The sequence below is a fragment of the Ochlerotatus camptorhynchus genome, unplaced genomic scaffold (genome assembly GCF_037179485.1).
Source record: "Ochlerotatus camptorhynchus isolate MF236.1 unplaced genomic scaffold, CSIRO-AGI_Acam_v1.1 ptg000176l, whole genome shotgun sequence".
Taxonomy (NCBI): domain Eukaryota; kingdom Metazoa; phylum Arthropoda; class Insecta; order Diptera; family Culicidae; genus Ochlerotatus; species Ochlerotatus camptorhynchus.
This window is the reverse complement of record NW_027040666.1, coordinates 376,428-402,036: the sequence shown is the minus strand read 5'-3', so window position 1 is coordinate 402,036 and position 25,609 is coordinate 376,428. Positions and strand designations below refer to the sequence as shown.

Here is a 25,609-nt window from a genome sequence, read left to right as displayed (position 1 = left end):
AAACAACTCGTGATCAGCAATTTTATTTGCTACATCATAATTCGGTGCTTCTACACGCAGTTTGTTGAATCTCTCCTTATGTACCAAGATTCCCGGATACTTACGCAGCAAGTCTCTCGAAATATCGAGAGTTTTCAAGGGTTTATTTTTAGGCCGAAAAAAGACAACCCATGGTCCTTTCGAAAGTGGTTGGTAATACCTGGTTCGCGCAACGTTGGCATCGGAAGATGCCATAAGTGTTGCGCAAAAGCGGTGCGCAACCGCTTAAGAAGGAAAAAAAATAAAAACCTTCTCCAATTTATTAATTTTAATTACTAGTAATTAAATTTTTGCACGGCGTACAAGCAAATTAAAGCGAAAAAAAATCGAAAAAAAAAACTTTTATCTAGTTGCAACAAGTTGTCTCACTATGAACCATACTCCCTTACCAGGGGTGAGAGACAGAACCACGCGCCACGAGGCAAAACAAAACTACAATAGGGAGGCAATGGACTTGCAAAATGTATTGTTCTATACTTATGCCGGTTGTGTAAACAACCTATCAGCCGGTGCAGCTAGGTATTCCGTTTGCTGCTGCTACGCTGCGGCTATTGACGGAGATGATGCGATGATGATGGTGATGATTTGATGATGATCGATCACTGGGGTAAAGGTGAACAGTCTATACACGGTGTTTCGCGAAAACCCATTAATGGGTATAAAAATACCCATTTCCGCTAAAAATGCCCCTCCTCATTTAATGGGTAAACTATGGTTTACTCATAAATGGGTAAATGGGTGGTCTGTCAATAAATGGGTGTTTCTTCACCCATTTTCTTATATTGTGTTTACCGTAAAATGGGTGAAAAAATACCCATTTTTACAAATGGAGGATGATATAAAAATGTTTTTAAAACATTGAAAATAAATGCAGGTGTTCCGCTCAAATTTTTCACGAAACATTATAATACAAATTATCCATTGTATTGACTTATCCGTAAGCCTCTCCAACGTTTTGGATTCTAACATTTTCCGGAGATCGTTGCTGCGGACAGTAAATGTTTGCATCGAGGTTTGCATTCCCAATGAGCCGGTGACGGAAATGAGACGATAAAATTTCGAAGTGTTTTTTCACCCATTAATGGGTAAAAAATATACCCATTATTCAACCATGAACTGATTCTTTAAATGGGTATTTTTTCACCCATTTTATGATTTCAAAATTCCCCCATTTTTTGACAGCTGCATACATGGTTTGAAAATGGGTATTTTTTTACCCATTAATGGGTTTTCACGAAACACCGTGTACGTAAGACTCAGCTTACGATAGCTGCTTCCGAAAACCGTGCGCGATTCACCTGAACACTTTTTTTCTACAAGGATAGCGATGGAAACGCGGTAAAAAACGAGTGTCGTATGAAGAGACCAGGACGCTGTTAACTGGCTCAGCGCTCGATACGGAATGTGGGTATCCTTATTCGCGGTTCCTTATTCACGCCCCCGTTACCCCGGCAATAAGGATTCCTGTTTGTACATGTGGAGAAAAATGAAACGCATCTTTTAAAGTGAATTGCACATAACAATAACCACTGTCATCACTTACTCACACATGAAATCTTCCTTGACCCACCTGGCAGAACGCACCCTAACCCTCACTGAACCAAAGGGCAGGGAAAAACAAGGCGAATAACAGTGGCCCAAAATTACTGACCCTCAGAGGAAAGTGGAGCATCACTTGATCTGTTTTGACTAGATATTTCTAACTACCAAACAGGTATGAATAACAAAGCAAGCCGTTGGTCCCCGGTTCATAAGTTGATGGGTCGATAGGGGTAGGGTCCAGGTGTGGGAGCTGCCTCCCTGGCGTCGGTAGCATTGGTGCTCAGCACGGACAACAATATCGACGGAAAACAAATAAAGGAAAAAAATCCCTGATCAAACTGGGAATGGAGCCCATCGCCTTTGACACGGTGTAATATCCCAACAAACAATTTTAGCTGCAGATTAGCTTATGCAGCCAAAATTTGCCTTGTGCAGCTAATTTTTGCCTGTATAAGCTAAGCTGCAGCTAAAATTGTTTGTTGGGGTGTACATTATGACTACCGGGGGATCAAGTATCTCCCCACTTCCTGCTCATATTTTCTGAGACCAATAAACCCCCACAAAATGAACCAAAAATTCAGTGGGGAATTTCAATCAAACGTATCTAAATGGCCACTATTGATTAGGTGTGAGCTTGCCAAAGTTCGATGTACGCCCCAAAATTGTTTTCAATTTTGAATAATTATCATTATCATCAGCTCCCGTGCCTCTCTTTGGCTCTGTATTTCTGGGAGCTCATCTGCTCACTGCTCAGTTGCACCCGTGCGTTGTCCGTGCATCAGCAGATCAATGCAGCCTCCGGCAGCGGCAGCGGGTGGTTAAACGGTTTGTTTAATGCGGAAGTCATTCGTTTAACATAAACCAGACAATTCAATTAATGTTATTTTATTTCGTTTTCACGGTCCTCAGATCCCGTCTTTATTTTATTTTTCAGTCCGAGCTCTCGGAGGTGTTTGTTTACCCTGTGTGCCTTTGGATATTTGTAGTGGGTATATGCTGCAACGCGACGACCACCGAACACTTGGGGAAACAGAACCATGTATCAAAGAACCACATGCTGACAATTTCCTACTGATAAATAAGACATCATTCGGTTCCAGTAATGAGCTGTTATAATGGGCTGAGGCGGATAAATAAAAATGATATACGGCTTCTTTGAAAGATTAAGTGGAATTTAATGGGTGCTCTGCCGTACGTTGAACGGATGATTTGTGGTTGTGGTTCTAGTAAGATTTACTAGAAAAGTGGAACCCACTTCACAACATTTTGCAAATGCATTTAAGTTAGCTAATGAGGTAGGAAACGTTAAAACTTTAGGATGCATTTTTAAAAATTGATCATTTTTTTGTTTAGGTTTTTATCACTAAAATTTCCTATTTTATATCATGGAAAGCCCCATTGAACGAGACGTTATTGTTTTGACATCTTACAGCGTGATCGTTCACGAGTGGGACCCTTTCGTTGTGATACGAAATGAAAATAAAACAATACTGATTGCTCTGCGGTTCTGCCATGGTAGAGGCAGTGACAAATATTTTATTTTTGCGATCATTTTTATCGTTTGAAAGTTAATGTGATACATAAGGCATTTTTTACATTTATGCGTTTTTTTTTTTGCATTAACGGCATCAACTTTAGTAGAATAATAGCGAAAAATTGAAACTTAATGACATGCTATGCACTTTTTAGTTTTGTTATTTATTTATTTATTATTTATTTTGTTTTTCTTCATCGGACTTAATGTGTCTAAATGAAGCCTGATGGGGAAAAGCCTAGAAAAGGCGTAAAACCCCATATCTTTTCGAAATACATGAATCACAATAATACAATACAATACAATTACAACGAACATTAATCAAGTCTATAGCATAACAAAAGTTATCCTCCTATGGCATAGAGTTGTCCATGAATCAGGTAGAAGTCCTCGTCATGCAGTTGAACCGGAAACAAAAAAAAACAGGTAGCGCAATCCTTCACGTGTTCATTAAATGGACAGCTACTCACCTTCTCAGAAGCGTTGAATACGGTGACGAAAGGTTTCCGCTGCACAGTTGAAGTCGAAAAACTCTGAAAACTCGTTGAAACGCCCAGACATGAACCGTATTGGGTCATGCAAGCTGTAGTTCGCAGCACGAGGTCCAAGATGCAGGAAACTCCTCGACCGAAGAACTCGTTCGGGTGCGTAGATTTCGAATTCAACCAAGATTCCTGGAGAGTCGATATCACCAATAAGTACTTTCGCTGCGAACACGGCCTGACTAATCGTCCGCCTATGTTCTAGTGTTTCAAGACCCAGGAGTTGACAACGATCTTCGTACGGCGGAAGGTTCATAGGGTCATTCCAAGGAAGGTGACGAAAGGCATACCGAACAAATTTCCTTTGAACAGATTCAATCCTCGCTATCCTCGCTATACTGCTTGATACGGGCACCATACTACCGAGTTGAATTCCAAGATCGATCGCACTAGAGAGCAGTATAGAGCTTTTAGACAGGCAGGATCGCGAAACTCGTCAGCGATCTTGAAAAGGAACCCGAGTTGCCTGTTAGCTTTCGCAACGATGCCCGAGTAATGAAGTTAAGGCGCAGTCCAGCGTGATTCCTAGGTCACGAACATTGTCCACACGTTGCAGAAGTTGGTTATTTATCGTATAGTTGAATGCCACTGGTACATTTTTGTACATTCAACGTGAGATAGTTTCTTGAGCACCACTCTTCGAAAGTATCGATTAGGTGCTGAAGCCGCAAGCAATCGGCGAAGCTACGAACAATCACATAGATCTTCACATCATCCGCGTAGAACGATCGGCAACCAGTTGGGAGTTGTATCACCATGGTCATTTTGTTGCGAGATAAAGTAGTACATATGTGCCATTCTAATAATACAAACCTCATTGTTTGAAAACTCTACACTGAAAATGTATTTTCGTTATTTCTCTGAATACCGTTTCGTAAAAATGAATATCGTACATACAACACATCTTTCAGAATTGGTACGAAACATTCGTTTTCCCTGTCATCTGGCGCAATGTCAATATTACGCCTTATTCGTATAATATACAAATTCATCTTCGTACAATCAAACCAACAAATGCCCTTATTGTCTCCTAAAGTGTTGATTGTGTGTTGGAGATGGGGTACTTTTTTTAATATTGTCGGTTTGACCAATACATGCAAGCTATCATTATAAATCAAAATACTGTTCACGGTGGTTTTATGTCAGAGGAAAAAAAAAATACATGCAAGTAGCAGAAAAAGTAAACGAAATCGAATTACCGCTCCATGAGTACTTCTTATTTGCCTTTAGCCTTTCACTTTCTCGTAGCACAAATAGAGTGATGGATAAGGCACAGATCTAGCTATCGCAAGGTTCATGATACGAGTCCAGTCTGAAGAGTATTTTTATATTTTGTCATGTTTATCCCTTACAATAATGAAGTTATTTTTACCCATCCTCACTAACACACTCCACATTTTTCGGTCTCCACAACCAACACTTGTGGCCCGCTGGTTGGGTGTAGCGATAGCGAATGTGGCAGTTCTAACGAAACTAGCTTCATACAATGTACAAATCCATTTCGTTGCAGAAAACAACGAATAAATTCGTAGAACAAACGAGCGATTTCGTTGTATAAAGGAAATTTTATTTTCAGTGTATAATCACTTAGAATATTACTGTTTTCGGAAATGTTGGCCAGGTGACCAAAACAAGTAAGACGAAAGAATCACTTATAAGAAGGTGGACAAATTAGTTCAGAGCTCACTGACTACACAATGTTAGTATACATTAGGGTGCTTCATTTTGAAAAAAATATTTATGGATATTTCTGCTAGGTCACCCTCCAGTTGGATTCATAACCCAAAATATGAACCTGTGCAAAAAATGATAAAGATTGATGAAGGTTTAAAGATTGCGCTAACGACAGACAACTACAGCCAAAGTAATGGCAATGTAAGTGAAAACCAATAATTTCCCATACTATTTCACCGAAATCTCCACACAAACTTCAAATCATTAGCGCGAACACTAAACCTTCATCAATCATTACCATTTTTTGCACAAGCTCCTTTTTTGGGATTTTGAACCGAAATGGAGGGTGGCCTATTAGAAATTCATAACTTTTTTTTTCAAAATGAATTGAAATGACGCCTGTGGAAAAAATATTTCACAAAAAATTCACACGTAAAAAAAATCAAAAATGTTAGTCAACAAATTAAGAAATCTGTTTAAAACTTCAATAGCAAAAAATTAGCATTTTCCATATTATTTTAATAATGTTTACTTGAAGCTCAAAATTAACAAAAGTCGTAGAACATAAACTGTTCGAAATATTTTTGATTATTGTTCCCGCTTAAAGTGTTTTTATTATTTTTATTAATGAAAAAACATTAGTCCAAAAAAACTATGCACAAATTCCAAAATCTTTGCCCGTAAAACAATTTTATATGATTTTAAAGTGCTGACTTTGTCTTCTTCTTCACATTTCAAGCTTATTGCTTATCGTATATTAGCTTATTGCGTGCTCTCTTAGTTCCACAGCTATTAATTGAGAGCTCAAGTCGAGAAATTTTCCGACCCGAAAAATTCCTAGACCGGGCCGGGAACAGAACCCAGCCACCTTCAGCATGGTATTGCTTTGTAGCTGCGCCTTTACCGAGTTAAAGGAAGGGAGTTTATTTTGTCCAATGTCAGAAAAGCTGGATTTGTCAATAAGCTATAAATTAACATAAGCCTAAAATATTGAAAATGCTCATTTATTGCTGTTGCAACGTTAAACAGTTTTTCTCATTTTTGATTAAAATAATGTATGTAAGTGTGTATTTGTTCCGAAAAAACAATCAAATTTCCTTTTAATTCGTCCCAGACTTAACTTTGGTTCCGAACGCCATTTTAATGCTATGATTTTTTGAAAATATCTAATAGGCCATTTTGAAAAATTAGGCGCAAGTCAAAACAGACCATTTTCAGTACAAATTCGATAAATTGCTCATAGCGAACAATTATGCGAAATTTTATGGAATTTGGAGAGGAGGAATTTTTTTTTTTTGCTATTGGACCTGGTTTTGCTCTTTTCGAAAATCTTATTAGATGAACTAAAGTACCAAGTGCTAAGATCTCAATAATAAAGTAATAAAAGATAAAAAATAAAAATCCCTTCGAAAATACCGATATTGTAAGGTTTTCCATCTTGGATCAAAAAATGGCGTCAAATATCTAAAATGATGCAGTTGTTGCCGAAAGCCTCGTCATGGTCCATCTTACCCCGTCGGTGATCCTACTTACCCCTCCTCTCCCTGTTATTGGTGCTTTTATTTATTTATTCGTCTTTCAAAATGTTATTAAATTATAACTTATAATCTTTGATTTCGGAATGCTTGGAAATATTTTTTCAATGTTAGTGGAGGCATATTTAGGTCTATCATTTCACAGTGTAGATTATAAACACACATCATCTGACTTATCGATCTATATTTCGCGTAGTTAGAGCGGTAGTGCAAATTTCGATTACGCAATTGCCGAGAAGGTATATAAAAATTAAGTCTTGATAATATATAAGCTGATAATTCCGACGCTCGTCCAATGCCTGGATGTTGATTAACAAGCAACGTGCTTCATAAGATGGCAGAGGAAATACTGTAGATCCCAATTTACAGGTGCACATAATAAAAACTGTTTTTGGATTGACTCTATTCGTTCTTCATGCTTTTTCATATAAGGTGACCAAATAATACTGCAATGCTCTAATATTGGCTCCACATAGGCCACATAAAGTGTTTTAATTGTGTAAGGATCTTTTAAAAGGAACCCAAAACGTTTTATAAAATTACACATATTGCCTGCTCTATGATTGATTATTGGGGCTGTCCATAAACTACGTAGACAGATTTTTCTCCATTTCCAACACCCCCCTCCCCCCCGTAGACAACCGTAGATATTTAGCAACTCCCTCCCCCCCCCCTACCTGTCTACGTGGTTTTTTCCAATACTCCTAAATACGCTGAAAACCGAAAAAATAGAATTCTTCTGAAAAACAACAAATTCAAATTTTCCTAAATAAAGCTAAATAATAATAATAACAAATTCAAATTTTTATTTTTATACGTAGATATAACTAAAATATAACAAGAAGAAAAACTCAAGAGTAAAGTAAGAAGTAAAGAAATATAAAAAAACAAAAATAAAAAAAAAAAAACCTTAATAGTGACTCTCCATATAGTCTTCAACAAAAGGTTGCTCAACCAAACGTTGAAATTGTCAATCACCGGGAACTCCATGTCTGAATTATTGAACAACATTTTATCAGGAGGCAACTCAACAGAAACGTTATCCAGCCAGACAACTTCCATGACATCTGCTGGGCCGTCAACCACACAAAGCACTTCCTCCGATCGCTAATTCAATATTTTAAGTGGCCGTGCCTTGAATTGACTGCCAATCAGTTTGTGGAAGTTTTTAATGTGAGCTGCCACATTTCTCTTTGATGCAAAGTATAGGCCATATACAGTGCACACGCGTCCTGGAAAAGGTAAACATTAAGAAAATAATCGATACCGATTGTCGTTTGGGCAAATCCAGACCAATGAGCTAAAATCGGAATTTCAGACTCGACCCTTTCAGATTACCGTGAAACTTTGCAAATTGTTCGCTATGGGAAATCATTAACACTCCCGATAAAAAAATTTGGGGGTACCCCCCAAATAACATACCATTTAACGTAAAATTTCCATTTTCTGTGTGAAATTTGAAAGATATTGAATGAAATTTACTTCGTAAGTATTTGGATCCATAAGTTTTGTAAAATAAAACTTCACCTAAAGTTACATTTTCCCAAATTCACATTGAACAATCATGACTGATTTTCTCAGAATTTGGTTGGCCAAATTTTGAAATTAAAGTGGTAGTAGCACCCTGATGATTTTTATTATTTTGAAAATATTTTAAATAATTAAAATAGTTAATTATGTCATCGCTCACAAGTTTGGAGTCACCCTAAAAAAACTGAAAACCTCGTACTTTGATAATTTATAACTCATTGTAGAAATGACGTTGTATAGAGAAATGATAAGAAAATTATCTCATCAATACATTCAAATAGCAATCTATCTATCTGAAATGTATTTAGGTGTCTGGTTCGATTCCAAATGCACATGGGGAAAACATATTGCGTATGTGAAACAAAAATGCCAACAAAGAATCAATTTTCTTCGTACAATTACTGGAACTTGGTGGGGAGCACACCCGGAAGATCTGATCAGGTTGTATCGAACAACCATCTTGTCGGTCCTAGAGTACGGTAGCTTCTGTTTTCAATCCGCGGCGAAAACACATATCCTGAAGCTGCAACGGGTTCAATACCGTTGCCTCCGAATCGCGCTTGGCTGTATGCACTCGACGCATACGATGAGCCTCGAAGTACTCGCGGGTGTTCTCCCACTGACAGATCGTTTCGCGGAACTGTCCTTCCGGTTTCTTATCCGTTGTGAAGTAATGAACCCATTGGTAATAGAAAACTTTGAGAAGCTGCTCGACAGAAATCCTCAAACAAGATTCATGAGTCTCTTTTACGAGTACATGACGCTGGAGATTGGCCCTTCTTCATTCAATCCCTCTCGTGTTTGCCTCCAAGACTTTTATAGTTCCTCTGTAAATTTTGATCTGACCATGTTGCAAGAAATCCGTGGAATACCAGATCACCATCGGTCGATGGTTGTTCCCTTAATTTTTACAAACAAGTACCACCATGTTAGTAACAATAAGAGTTTTTTCACAGATGGGTCAACTATAAACGCTTCCACTGGATTTGGAGTATTCAACGAATTTCATAGCGCTTCATACCAACTGCAAAAACCCTGTTCCGTATACGTTGCGGAACTAGCAGCCATATTCTACGCAGTAGAGCAAATTGCCTCACTACCATCTGATCACTATTTTATTTTTACTGATAGCCTTAGCTCGTTGGAGGCTATTCGATCAATGAGGCCGATGAAGCACTCCTCGTATTTCCTGACCGAAATCCGAGCAAAATTGAGTACTTTATCTAACTGCTCCTATACTATCACCTTAGCTTGGGTCCCATCTCATTGCTCAATTCTGGGTAATGAGAAAGCGGACTCGCTAGCTAAGGTGGGCGCTATGGAAGGCGATATTTTTGATCGACAAATTGCCTTTGCGGAATTTTTCTCAATTACCCGTCAGCACGTCCTCACCAACTGGCAACAAAAATGGAATGAGAGTGATCTGGGAAGATGGTTACATTCTATTCTCCCACAGGTGTCGAACAAGCCATGGTTCAAAGGATTGGACATGAGCCGTGACTTTATACGTGTCATATCAAGGCTCATGTCCAATCACTACTCGTTAGACTCGCATTTCTTCCGAATCGGGCTCGCAGGCAGCAATTTGTGCGCTTGTGGTAGTGGCTATCACGATATCGACCACGTGCTTTGGTCATGCACCCTACATTGTGTTGCTAGATCCGAGTTATCCGCATCCCTCAGGGCCCGAGGAAAACAACCTATGCGGCCCGTTAGAGACATCTTGGCGAGCCGAGATCTCGAATATTTTAATTTAATTTATGTGTTTTTAAAACGGATCGATCTGAGGATTTAGTAGTTAGTGTCATCTTGTGTTCCCCCAAGTTGTTAGCTGCCCATCGGTGTACCCCCATGTTTGTCTTTTTCGTCAGTTGGTCGCTTAGTTCGAGATAAAAAGCACATTGCTCTCCAAACCTTGTGTTCTCAATCCCTACCCTGCCATCCATTTGTTACAATTGTTACCCCTAACCTCGAGATAGCCGCGAGTAATCGGCCCCCGCTTTACTAACGTTAGTTTTAAGAAATTTTGTCATCCAAACAATGAATATCGGCTCCGCAAAGCTACGGCAAATGAGCCTGGAAAAATAAACGCATTTAAAAAAAAAATCTATCTGAAACATGTTTTCAACGCCATTTATCACAGTGGAGGAAAATCGAAAGAAAAATCAGGAAATTCCTTCGCCAGGTTTATGAAAATTTTCTTATGGTTTAATACATCCTTGAATACTTCTTATCTTTCAGTGGTAATACTAACGACCGGCCATAGGATCTCTAAGAAAACTATCATTTTCTTGTTTAATGATTTTCTTAAAATGGCCCATAATCGTCCATTAATTTTTCCGATAATTACTTTAAAACGGTAAAAGATACCAGAAATTTGCACCAGTAAAAGATAAGAAGTAATGTACACCGGGGCAAGTTGAAACGGTATTTTGAAACTTGAACTTTAAGGCTCTCTGGAACAGTAATTAATTTAGATACACCAGATGTTTTTACACCAACAGTTTCATGAAAGAGTTTTCCAGAAGCATATTTGTTAAGCATACAATAATAGCGTGTATTATTTCATCTTACCCCATATAGTGGGGTTAGTTGAAACACTTATTATACAGCCGTTTAACGATGAAAATTGTAAAAAAAATCCTTAAAACACGTTTATTCATGTATAAAATAACCCTTTGCGGATATTATTAACCCCTGGCGGGATTAAAAGTATCTCCCAAAGTGTCGGGTATTTCTATCACTGCGACCATTTTTCTGATCTATTGTGATATATTCCCCATTTTTTTTTCTTTAGCTATATGAGGATGCCGTATCACTATTATTAGGAGTGATCGCCATCGCTTGACTAATAGCATTATCCCAGCACGGCATTATACTTCGAATAAAGTGCACTGTTGTACTGGGATTTGTTCCCCAAATGTCAAAGGGTTCTATCAGCCCCTTGTCGAAGAACTTACGCCTTTTATTGAAAATTGCCGGACAGTGGCATAGCAAATGTTCCTTTTCTATGCCACAGAAGCGACATACATCATCTTGAAGTTTTCCAATCAGCTTCAAGTGATAACGGCTCGGACAATGACCTGTTATAAGACCTGCATATATACTAAGATCTTTCTTAGAAAGTTCCAGGATTTTGTGGGTCACAGAAATGTTTGGATTAATGAATCGCTTCGAATGCCTAGCAATAGAAGTGTTCTTCCAGTTTTCCTCCACTTTTGAAGATTCCCACGCTTTTAGCCCCATTCTAAGAGATGCAGCCGATAAGCCACAAAAGGGCTCTGGCCCGATGAACTTATGAGAAGATCCGAGTCTTGCTAGTGCATCAGCTCTTTCATTTCTCTCAATCCCGCAATGACCAGGAACCCAATATAAGTTGACTTCATTATGACAAGACAATTTTTGAAGTGATTGAACACACTCCCAGACAAGCTTTGATGTACATGTTGCCAACTTTAAAGCATTTAGAGCAGCTTGACTGTCGGACATGACGCATATATTTGAACTCTTATAGTTTCTACGCAAACATATAATGAAACACTCTAAAATTGCTTGGATTTCAGCTTGGAACACAGTTAGCCATCTGCCCATAGAAACCGATATTTCTATCCCTGGGTCAGTTACTCCTGCTCCCACTTGATTGTTCAATATTGAACCATCTGTATAAAAAACAATCGATCCTGGACAAAGAATCGGACCACCAAATCTCCATGAATTACGCCCAGGGTCAACTACTTGAAAAAGTCGATTGAAATTGTATCTTTTCTCCATCCAGTCTTCGTTGTTCCTTACTAGAGGGTTGATACTAACAGTCTTTAAAATCCTAAGATGGCCTCTAAGGTCTTCTTCAAAGAGTTTCACTGACCTTGTAATCCTTAGAGAACACTTTTTGGCTTTTAATTGTACAAATTGATGCAATGGTAGCATATAAAGCAAAGCATCCAATGCCTTCGATGGTGTACTTCTCATTGCACCTGTTATTGAGAGAGTGGCTAACCAGTGGAGTTTTTCTAACTTTCTCTGAGCAACACTCTCTTTTGTTTTTGGCCACCAGACCAATGCACCATAAGTAATCCTGGGTTTCACAATTGCCGAGTAAATCCAATGGATCATTTTCGGCTTCAGTCCCCACTGTTTACCGAATGTTCTTTTGCATATCCATAGAGCATTAGTAGCTTTGTTTATTGCCTGCTCTAGATGCATATTCCAATTAAGTTTACTATCGAGGATTACTCCAAGATATTTGACAGCATTAGAAGGTTCCAAAAGTGTGCCTTTCAATCTTATGTTGTCTACTGAAAATTTCTTCCTTCGCGTAAATGGCACGATAGTAGTTTTAGAAGGATTTATGTTTAATCCTTCCCTATCACACCACGATAAAACAAAATTTAAAGCAATTTGCATTCTGTTAGCGATAATACAATTATATTTGCCACGTACAGTTATGACTATATCATCTGCGAAGCCAATTATTTCGAAGCCTTGGGCTATTAAATTTTTGAGAAGATCATCAACTATTAAAGACCACAATAGAGGTGATAACACGCCTCCTTGCGGGCATCCTTTGGTTGCTCTTACACTGATGAGTGAGCTTCCAAGGTTTGCTGATATTTCTCTTTTTGATAACATTTCATTGATCCAATCTACAATGCTTTGATCGAAACCACGTTCATCATAGCTGTAGTCATTGAATCGTGAGATGAATTATCGAATGCACATTCAATGTCAAGGAATGCAGCAAGTGAAATTTCTTTTGCTTCAAAAGATCTTTCTAGTTTTGTAACAACCGTATGAAGTGCTGTTACTGATGACTTACCTTCCTGGTATGCAAACTGATATTTGCTCAGAGGATTTGTAACTAAATATGATGACTTTATGTGTTCATCTATTGTTTTTTTTTTCCATTATTTTTAGCAAAATAGACGATAAGCCTGAAGGATTTTGGTGAAGTTTTATCCTTTTTATTAGCCTTGGGGATAAAAATAACCAGCACTTGTCGCCACACAGCCGGTATATAGCTTAATATTAAGCTTGCTCGAAATATCTTTGTTAGAATAGGTATTAAAACCGCTTTTCCCTTCTGTAGTAGTACATGAAAAAATCCATCCCTACCTGGTGACTTGAAAGGTTCAAAGGAGTCAATCGCCCATTCAACTTTTCTTTCAGTATAGATTTTGTTGGCCAAAGTGCAAGCATCAGTCGTTTCATTCAATATTTCATGAATATCCGTCCTGGTTTCATCGATACCTATTGCTGTTGTCGTTACGTTTTGGTCTTCGTTTGAATTAATAATAGAACATGGAAAATGCGTTCTCATCATCAACTCTAACGTTTCATTTGTAAAAATAGTAAAAGAGCCATCCTCTTTTTTCAAAGTGCCCAGACCATTGGAATGATCTTTAGCGAGTATTTTCTGCAACCTAGCAGTTGCTGGAGTATTTTCAATGTTCTCACATGTATGCCTCCAGTGTATCCTCTTTGATCTCCGTATTTCCTTATTATAAGCGGTGAGGGATTTCTTATATTGTTCCCACTGTTGTGTTCGTTTAGCCCTATTGAAAAGCTTCCGGGCTTTTTTACTAAGTTTCTGTACTGTAGTGTACGGTTGGTAGTGTAATAAATTCAGACAATAATCAAGGAACTACAATGAAATAAACATTAAACAAAATACTTTCAATTGTTGACAACTACTCGCATTATAAATGTAATTTATTAGCAATATGAACATATTTAGTGTTACTACAATAAGTTGACCCCAGTCTGTCTGTAAATGCATAATACATTTATGCGTTATAATAATTTGTAACAATGAAAAACATTTTAAATGATCGGATAGAGCAACAATCGATTACTCGTCATCAATCACTACTATTTCCGGTTTGTCCTCCAACCAACTGCACTGTTTTTTTGTAATGAGATTGTGACAATCATCATCCATTTTAACTTGCTCCTGTACTCATTTCATTTTACCCTATGGGGTGCAAAAATATGGGGCAAGTTGAAATGCTTTAAATATTTCGGAAAATTAGTGTGACCGAAATTTTGTGTGCAATCACTCTAACTGGCCTTCATATTTACATCACTGGATTAAATTATACAAAACTCATCTTTTTGGAGAAGATTACTACTTCCAACTACTTGTTTTAACAGTAAAAAAAATGCATATAGGTGCTTATTATACTGAGTAGTTCCACGCCAAATGACGAGTCTATCAGACGTGACCTTCTCCGATTTGAATAAAACTTTTCATAATTGTAAGCGAAATGGAATCCTTTTAGATGAATTGGAACAGCATTTCGCTGCTTACCTTATATTTTATTCTAACTGCATAATACTCCAGATGGTGGTCATTTGAATTTCATAGACTTAACAACTAATCAATAATCCAAATAGGCCAATAATTCGGTCAGCTTCGCATCCTGATTTATCCAAAACTGAATTTAGGCACACCAAATTTTATGCAATTCAACTGTTTATTCCTGTGGGTTATGTTTCCTCATAATGTTCAATGATTGGGATATTTTGTGGTTTTGTTCTTGATCTCTCAATGAAAATGTTCTATTCGGAATAAATTTGTAGATGGAAGCATCACAATAGTAAGCGGCTCAATACATAAAAAAAACTGTTCTAATAAAACCACGTAGACAGGACCTTCACCCCTCCCCCCCCCCGTAGACAAACGTAGACATTTTTGGAACCCCTCCCTCCCCCCCAAGTGTCTACGTAGTTTATGGACAGCCCCTATGTTATAATGATCCACAAATGTTAATTTATAAAACAACTCCTAAATCTCTTATTTATAACATCTTTTAACAATTTGATAACCTAATGAAAAACGAATATCTGGTTTGAATAGCTTTCTACTGTACGTTATAAGATTACATTTTTCAACATTTAATTCCAACGATCTTTTACAGCCCCACCTGGACTGGATTGATCAGTACCGATCGAGGAAAAATGATGAAAGCATTCTTTTGAACGATTGAACAATGTAATACTTAAAACGTAAATTCCAGTCAAATTTTATAAAACTTCATGTATCTTAGTTTTTCGAAGATGTGTAGCTTAGGCGCAAAATTTTAATCCTAGTCATTATTAATTTGACTGTAAGTTGCCTAAATAAAACATAAGTTTTCGGCTGAGGGAAATGAGAAGTGTCAAATAATCTCAGATTAGGTTTGCAGTCACTTCCAACGAGTATAAAATGCTGTATTCCATTGGATTATCTCAGCAGCTCTCATCTTACGAATTAGATCTTATCAAACTTCTGTCCAGTGTTTTATGTATGAAAATCGTGTGTTAAAGCTTGGAAATCGTAGAATGTCCAACTTAAACCTTATTTGCGAAAAATGTGATGGTGAGAGCTATGTCTGTTTGTCTGTGATTTAGGTACGATAAAATAATGAGATCTGATTTTTTTTTCTACAGTGTTGCCATCTTGTGATTTTTGATAATATAAATTTTAATCAGTGGTTGGCCAATGGACACAAGTCTATAATTTTTTTGTTTCGGCTTAAGAGAAGTAGATATACCAATTTTAGTTCAAATCGGAGAGGGTCCCAGCAATTACCCAGTCACATGAGATGGAATGACCCATATGTATTTTTTTACTTTATTCAATATTGATAGTGAGAATTTCACTTTGACTGAAGATTATGTCACGTAAGTTCCATTTCGAAAGCTCTTCTCCATCACACACATACCATGGTTCCAATAATGATTGGCGTGCTCATCACCAGGAAATATAAAGCCAAATCCAAAAAAACGGCCATTCATCGAGACAATTCCGCTCGATTTCCCGATCTAATTGAAAAGTCTTGTTACGAGCACATACGCTGTAGGACTATCCTATGGACACCTGTCCATTTATGACCCAAGCTCCATTTCGTCGACGCTGCGGTAGATAGCTCAGATTGAATTGACCAACTCACGTCTCGCCTAGAACAGACGAAATCCATTCTCGCTAAATTTCAGTTCAAGTGAACGTCTGTTTCCATCCTCATCAACATCAACTGACCAACGCCAGGGAATATGGTTTGTCCGAGCAAATTTGCGGTAGGAATCGATTCAATTAAGCCAACGTCCACCAGTCAGTGTCGAGACTCCAAATTGGTCCAATATTCGCCATTTGTGGCGTACATCCGCAATAACTGCAGCAGAGCCTACTATGTACCCATCTACTTGAATTACCACCCACTGCGACGGCAATGGTGGCCAAACCGGTTACTACGATTGAATGACAGCGGCAGAGCAAATTGTAGCCCTTACATCGTTGAATTAAAATTTCAAAAGAGCGCAGCCAGCAATGCCGAGGCAAATTGAGCAATTTTCATTTCGCCATATTTTCAATCCATTTTTTTCACGACTATTCAAAGTTTTCCATTCGTTATTACCGAGGAATGGGGAGAATATCATCCAAAAAGCTGAATGCCATTGAATGCGGGATATATTGGGAAAGTTGTGAAGTGTAAAATCCGGAGGTAGGAGCCATTCTGTTTTGGCTCATTTTAGTTGCGTGAGAAATGAGGGAAGGGCATTGGGAGGGTGGTTTTGAGTGCGGTTAGACTGGTTCAGATAATAGAAGGACATTCGGTTATCATGCTTTTCAATACGCCATTGCATTAAGGTTCTACAGAGGGTAAGTAATTTTGTGTTCTTCTTATTTTTTAAAATATCATTTAATCATCATCATTAATTTACACATATATTCATATTTTATGAATACGAAAATTTAAACACGTAGGGTAGAGCACTACTTCGGCCTAATCGCCCATTTTGGGCCTATCGAGCAGAAAACTTCAAATAAATCCATGATTTCAGAGTTAACAAGTCAATTATGCGTTTGGTACGATACTTTAGTTAATAAGCTACCGAACGAAGTCAATGAGAACGCGTGGTATGAAAGTTTGCACCCATTATTCCCAAAAACAAAAGAAGCGCTCCCACCGAATCAATTTTTATCTTCATACGATAGGCCGAAGTGAATTCATTAGCGTTTCAATTGCGTTTCAATGCGTTAGGCCGAGTTTAAAATCCGTAGGCCGAGTTTGGCGTCAAGAAGCAGTGTTGGACTTTTGACAATATCTCAACGTTTGGTTTCTCGTTTTCAAATCTTATGGTACGTACCGAAAGGCAAATAAATTTGGAAGCCATCAGTAATAATAACATTCCGTTTGGTGCTAAACTGATCTAGATTAAGAAAGACTAAGAGCGTCTTATGCTTAATAGGCCGGAAATGGAGTATTTAACCCTATTTCATTATTTTAGATCGGAAATTTCCTGAGTAAAACACATTCACTGTATTTACTTACCTGTGTTCTTCAAAGTTTAGCCCAATTAAGGTTCTACAAAGGGTAAATAATTTGTCTTCTTCTTCTTTTTGAAATATTCTTCGATCATCATTTTCTAAATGTATTGGTAAAATTCTTTGGAAGTGTGTGTCAACGCGCCAAAACTGTTGGGCTATATTTAAATTTTCCAAAGAAGTTCTCGGGGTTAAAGTAGGAAAAATATTTGAGTGTTAGCAAGCTATTTTATCCTCCACCAATTTGAACAGTTTATCCATTTCGATTTTTTGACCATTTGAACTTTTGTCCATTTCGACCATTTTTCCATTCGACCTTTTGTTCATTCAACTTTTTGTCCATTTTGACCTTTGTTCTTTGGACCTTTTGTCCATTCAACCAAAAATTTACTGAACCAGTTAAAAACCAATTTTTGAATTACTTAAAAAATGAGTGTTCACTCGGCTGTCGACAAAAGCAGGCCACTGTCGATGTGTGCCACGCGTTCGTCTGTTTTCTCGGCAGCAACCATTGTGTGGTCCTCCTCATTGTTCTTCATCAGCAGTTCTTTCGGTCGATGCGTCGTCGACTTTGGAAAGCAACCGTTTTGTGATGAGTGTGTGAGTATTGACCACGTTTTGCGTCCATTGCTGCAATGGAAGCGCTTTGCCCCACGATGGTGTGACTGCCATACAATGAAACCACTGGAAACGGCTCCAGTTCTGATGGAGGAGGCTTTTTGGATAGCGAAAGATAAAGTGTTTATTGTGTTGTACCTTTTGACTATAGTTTTAAGATGTATTGTATAGTGACCAAGAATCCTCGGCTCTGTTAAGTTAATTCGGTTGAGCCTTATCAAATAAATCAATGAACAAAAAAAAATACTTATAAAACAATCAGTAGAGTAAGGTGAGGTAGTACTTGCCATGGGGTAATAAAGCCAACAAGATTTACCCGTCACCCCGTTTCCCAAAATGCCTTGATGCCAAAATTGAAAGGTTTTTGGGAATATTTTCAAACAAAAAATTTTACGAAGTAAATCCCAAATAATGAGTTTTTTTTACGCACCGATTCCATTTACGAACCCACAGTATGGTTCGTAAATGGAGGTTCCAGTGTATCAATTAGTCCTTGTAAATACGCTGTTGATTAAATTACAGTGGGGTGCGTATTACCTCCCTTACCCTATACATCGTTAAGAGAATAACCTAAAAGTTGAAATTTAGTAGTTCTCAACGGTAAGAACCACGCTAAATTCTTGAACATAAAATGGTTTACTCAAATACTTAATCTAATCTTATCTAATCTAACACTAACACAGCCACACAGCAAAAAATAAATTTAAATATTATATCTAAGAGGATGCACTTCAATCATGTCAAAAATCTCATGTATTTTTATGGCCACAAACATAAACAAATGCAGTAAAAGCAGCGTAATGTCAGTTCTTGCACTGTATTAATGATAATTTTGTCCTTTTTGGCAAGTAATATTACACCATATTTTTGACACGATTGAGGTGCATCCACTTTGATGTGATATCAACATTATTTTTTGCTGTGCAGTTCTTGAACGCATCTTGGAAAATTATTGATATACCTCCATCATTTTGCTTGGCTATTTGATATATGTTTCACATCGAAGATGCGTCACACATACCAAAACGATGAGGTCTACTGTGTAGCATTTAAGGGGCAAGATGATTCAGGAAACATCGAAAACGTGGACATCTGGAAAGGTTTAGGGATGCTCCATTTTCCTCTGACGGTTTGGACATGAGCACCAGCTCTTGTCCTAGCATTTTATGGCTTATGGCTATAGTGCCATTACTCGATTTCTGAAAAGATAAGAGGGAAAGGAAAAGAGCAGTACAAAGCGAAAGGATTATATATACTCTATGAACATCAGGGATGGTCACTACCCGAGTCTTGTCACTATTGACAAGGTATACGAAATAACAAAGACTAAAATGTGTTCCCTTGATTACTTAATAATCTTGTTCCCTTAGTTTGAAGTTTTCAGGACTAGGGTTAGGTGAAAAATCTTACACCAGCAACATACCACCAAGGTGATCTACCAGCGTTACTGGAAAAGACAAAACTGTACAAAAAGGAACGAATTCATCAAGTTAAGCTAATTGAACCTAAAGGCAGCTTGAGATGTGTTCATGTAGAAGTCCTAATAATAAACGGTCCGCTTAATGAAAATCAACATGAACTAGTCCTGTTTCTGGTCGAGCTTGCGCGGAATGTCTTCCCTCGAGGTGACATAAAAGATGGTAGTCAGGCACGTAGCCAGGATTTGGTTTATTTATTTTTTTTTCATTTCGTCAAGCCAGTGTAGACTACATACAATGATTATTACAATGTTTACTTACAATACTATGCATTAATTCTATTCTAATTTAGCTTAGTTTTTATTCGCTGCTTGGACATTGTGATGTCAATAGTTCTGCAATGCAAATTATACAGGCGCATCATTCCATTGATTGGGCTATTTTTTGCATAGTTTGTTCTGTAAGATTTTTGAGAAAATAAATTCCGTGTTCTAAGATATCGACAAGGTCGTAAAAGTTTAATTGTGCGAGAATTTCTGCCGAGTCTATGCGGATTGAAATAATGTCGTTGATGAAGAAAAGCATTGCGAATTGGCGGCGCTCCTTAAGTGTTTGTATATTGATGAGCATGCAGCGCGCTTCATAAGATGGTAATGGAAATGCAGTCCAATTCAATTTACGTAGAGCATATAAAAGGAATTGTTTTTGGACAGATTCTATGCGTTCTTCGTGTATGGAAATGTATGGATTCCATACTAGGTTGCAGTATTCCAGAATTGGCCTTACATATGTGGTATATAATAGCTTAATAGTGTATGGGTCTTCGAAATTATGACTGAACCTTCTAATGAAGCCTAGAATTCTGTTTGCTTTACTAATGATAGTATTATAATGTTCTATAAAAGTTAGTCTAGGATTACATCTAGATCTCTTACAATTTTGCATTTTTCTACTATTTGGTTGCCTAATGATATTTCAATATGCGGTGTTTCAATTTTTCTGCTAAATGCTATTGCAGCACATTTTTTTACGTTCAGTTGAAGCAGACTTTTACTACACCAGGTGTGGAATATATTGATTTCATTCTGAAATTCTTCTGCATCGCTAGAATTACTTATTTCCATAAAGAGCTTCATGTCGTCTGCATATACAAGCAGTTTTATTTTTTTAAGTATGTAGGAAAAGCCGTGCTGTTTACTTGTAATTAGATGTTTCACCTGCTGAAAAATATTGCCGTTTACGATTGATTCAAAAAGTTTTGGAATGCAAGAGATAATAGCATTTCCACGATAATTTCGAATGTCTGATTTTGCACCTGATTTGAAAATAGTTACCAAATAAGATGATTTCCAAATTTCAGGGAATTTTCCATTTTTCAGAGACATGTTGAAAAGACGCTCTTGAGGAAATGCGAGTTCTTCAGAAAGGTTTTTCAAAAATATGGGTGCGCTGCCGTCAGGTCCAGACCCTTTCGACGCGTTTAAGATTTTTAGTGCATTGAGGACTTCATGTTGAGAAAGTTGGTTGACAGAGATGTTTTTAGAAATTTCAGGAATGAATGCTGAGAAATCGCGGTCACGATCTTCTTCGGAAAATGTGGTGTATACTTCTTGGAAGGAATTTGCAAAAAGATTGCAAATTTCACAAGAATTCTCACCTCCATTTGCATCCAAATTCATTCGCGAAAGAAAATTTCTAGTTTTTAATTTCGTGTTTACATAATTAAAAAAGTTCTTAGGACATGACTTGACTTCATTTTCGACTTTCGATCGGAATTTTCAATGAACCATCACAATGTAAAATAATAGTTTTCAAACCCTTTAATAAGCAGTTACGAGAAAAGTTTAACAAATGTATAAATTTAAAAAAAAATATATGTAGCTTTAATTTGTTTTCTGCTGGCAATGATTATCAAGATTCGCATTCTGTAAAGAAGGTCAAAAATATTTTAGATATTTTTTGAAAACTAATTATTTTAAGGTTTAACATATTAAATGGTGTTGCGGCACTGTATCTTAATTCATTTAAATTTGTGAAAGCGGTATAAACAAACGTCCCTCGATGCAGTGGTAGCAATGTGATCAACACGAAGAGAACAGTGGCTACTGTTGCCTGAATCATTCTGTATGCTCTTTATGGTTTTGTTTTGCCATCGCTATATTTTTGTTTTGTTTTTGAAGTGATCGTTATTCTGTGATATAAGTGCAAATATTTAATATATTTTTTTTTCCTTGATTTGTTTTCCGTCGATCTTGTTTTCCGTGCTGAGCACCAATGCTACCGACGCCAGGAAGGCAGCTTCCACACCTGGACCCTACCTATCGACCCATCAACTCATGAACTGGGGACCAACGTCTTTACTTCCCTTCCGAAGGAAGGCGTGATCAGAGATGTTATGCCTCAGAACATCCCGGCGGTGCCAACTGGGATTGAACCCAGGCCTGCTGGGGTGAGGGGTAATCACGCTTACCACTACACCACCGGCGCCTAAATATTTAATATAGTTCGATTAACTTTGAATTTGACCTTCAATCAGAGTGCTGCCTGACGGAGGTATTAAATAGTGAAAGTGAAATGCATTCTTTTACTTCATTTGAATCAACTGCCGATCTCCAAACTGCTGTCCAGATATCTGAGCAACAAATAAAACACAACGCAGGGTCACATCCTGGACATTACACCTGGTTATTACAGAAATAATCTTCTAGCTCTACTCTTTGATAGTATATTAAATACGTGGTTCGGGCCAATGGCATAATCCCAGTTAATTGATATTATATTCAAGTCAGAAAGTCACTGGTTTCCCATTAGTTTTAATTCGTTTCAGTGTGGAGAAAGATTTCTCCATACTGGCTGTAGTGACCAGGAGCGTCGCCAAAACCGTCAACAAAAGATTGATTGTTGGAAAATACGTCGAATCACATTTATTAATCATCCCGGATACCTTAAAATTCTCGTTAATATTTATGGATGTCCGGCACCAGAGCTCGTATTCCGCCTTTACTGCAACTACGCTTGTGAAATCACCGAAATAACAGTGAAGTTTGACAAGTTGGGATGACTCTCCAATATCAATTAAACTAGGCAACAATAATTGGAACACCGGAATGATGTTACCATTTTGTGTGAAACGTTCCATTGAAAATATCAGCAAATTTTGCTTCAGCGCCAGCTCGTCTCTGATTAAAAACCTGAATTATACTGCTCGCATGATTAAAAGCCGATATGAGGTTCACAGATTTAGATTGTAATCCTATTGAAAGTGGTAGTATTTAAAGACCACATTGAGGGCATTCAAGCCAAAAGTAACAAATATATAAAATGTTTGTATTCTTTTTTCAACAGAAAATCTGAACTTTGCCTGAAGAAAATAACTTTTAATATTTGAATAAGTTTTTAGACCGGCCCTGCTATATGATGTGCCAATATGGTAGAGGAAAAAAACCACTTCAAAGGATTAATAACAAAGTATTGAAAATGATTTTGAAGTTTGTTGTAGAAACATTCTATTTTGTGTGAAATCCTGCTTGAAAAAGAGGGGTAAATTGCGGATTGTGCTTAGTAGGCTACAAATTGGATGTACGCGCTAGTTCCTACGGAAGTGAAACGAGGCTAATCTTTCATAAAAACTCGATGGTCCCATGATCTAACAGAATTGCTGCAAACATGAATTGGTCATGCACAACCAGCTAGGTGGCAACCCTATATTGTTTGCCTTGCCTTGACAAGAGCTAACATCGCTGCGGGCCTGCGAATTGTGGGCCCCACTGACAGCTCATAATTTGTAAACAAATAGAAGATTCAAGCCACGATTTAAATACAAACAAAACTGATATTTTCAATTTTGTCGATATTTTTGCTTACATTTTGTGAAACATAAACTTAGAACTCATAGAGCATAATTTTCTGATTTTCTACCTCGAAGTCAACCACTTATATGGAATAAAAGTTCACACTTGAATTGTGACGTTTCAGATGTTGGTTTCAATAACATGGCGGCATATCAGCCAGCTGTGCACAAAATAATAAATGTTATACGGCAGCTCAAATGTTATATTCATACTGTACTGGACATATTTCAGCATGTAAGATGTACAACAAAAATGAACTGTGTTTGTTCACATCGACTGATACTGAGTGGTTGCGGTACAAGCACATATCGTCGGTAATAGACGATTGTTGTGTATCAGAGACCGCTTGCGCAAAAAGACTAGGGTGGGAAACGGATTCGAAACTCAAATGTCATTAGCCAAATACATCCGTAGACTAATTGTCACATCACATGTCACATTGTCACATGTTACATCTGTTGTATAATTGGCAATGCACCCGTGTACTGAATGAGAATTGTGGGTTCGAATCCCACCGGTGCCCTTAGATTTTTTCGCAAATTTTCTCATAAACACGTCTCTTACCGATGATATGTGCTAACCTCTCAGTATTCTCAAACTTTCATATAAACAATTACATTGACTGCAAAGTCGCTAAACCGTAAATCAAAGCAAAATAATAAGCTTTCCAGAAGCTGCTTTATACCTAAAACAAATGATTTAGTTAAAAGCAATTTATTCCACCAGAAGCTTCCGTGGGTTAAACTAGGACTATTGAACTCAACTTCTGTGGTTATTATACTAAAAAGGTCCAGTTTGTTCCTGTTTTAAGGTATTTCTTTATTTTGAACCTGTCTAATAGAGTTTTGTAATGGAAAAAAAGAACCATAATCGATGAACGATGATCGTTATCGCCATCATGACCACGTGAATTGAGCTGTTACTGACGGTATGAATTTGGAAGCAGCTGTCGGAGCCCGACTCGAGCGCTCAATTTTACTGTTGCAATGGTTGAAACGTGTCGATTTAAGTAGCTTTCGTTGATTTGATTATCCTTCCACTTGGCTGAAAGTTATAATGCCACGAAATTGGTTTCAAAATGGCATTTTGTTTTCGGTGGTCTATATTTAAAGTTATCAAGAGCTCTAGCTTTGAATCAATGAATTTTAATACACTGACAGCTGCTTCCATCAATTCCATCTCCACCACATCGAGTTGAAAAAAGCTTTCCCTAGCGTCTAGGTAACTAAGAAAGCTGCATAAAATCGGATAGCATACTGGTAAAATTTAATGAAGTGTTGCTACTACCAACTCCCAGCTCATGCATCGCTAACTTGCCACCATCGCACACTGAAGGGAGTCTTGTGCACTTTATTCGCTGGCTGAACGCGTTCTACTCGATTTATTAAAAAGTGGGAAATATAATTTATTTCATATTAAACTTTCTTATCTTACTACTCCTTCTTCTGGGCGATGTATGCTCCAATCTTCCCATCGTGCAGCAGTACCTACCAAGAGCAAGGAGCATACTCACATACTTTCTTCCATTTTCGTTTCTCGTTACAGAGGGATTAATATCCTACAGCATCCCCAAGGGTGTGATCCGTGGAATGGAGGTTGACCTTTCGGATCGCACTTACGACGGCGAGGAAGAGGGAGACCGCCTTGTCGGGGGCCTCGGCCAGCTGGTGGACGGCCAGAAGGGAGCCGATAACTTTCGCATCGATATCCATGGGTTCGGCAAGGGTAAGTGTCCTAATTTCTGCCATGCTTCCTATGGCCACGCTAAGAAGTTTTTTTTTTACTGTTTGAGAAGAAAGCTGCTCCATTTTTTACGGTAAACCGGCGAATGATGTTATAAATTGAAGGATTTATCATGTAGCGTTGAAACTGCTGAAAGGGATAAATTGTTTGATGGGTTCTTTCCGAAAAGCCATCGGCGAGTGTGGACCATAACCATTCATGGAGGATTTAAGAGGTAATATGCCATAATCTGATGGATAAAGGTTCTTGAGCAGAGTGATGGGAGAATTTTCAGATATT

The 25,609-nt window shown here is 37.7% G+C and overlaps 1 protein-coding gene across 3 annotated transcripts in view; it reads left to right on the top strand.

Annotated features, from left to right (window-relative positions):
* The window catches only part of Ddr (discoidin domain-containing receptor 2), an 819,413-nt gene that overhangs the window by 577,633 nt on the left and 216,171 nt on the right, over positions 1 to 25,609 (top strand). For all 3 annotated transcript variants that reach the window (XM_065222576.1, XM_065222577.1, XM_065222578.1), the window contains one exon: positions 25,133 to 25,312. In XM_065222576.1, the coding sequence (XP_065078648.1) occupies positions 25,133 to 25,312 (180 nt within the window). The remainder of the gene's footprint in view (positions 1 to 25,132; positions 25,313 to 25,609) is intronic.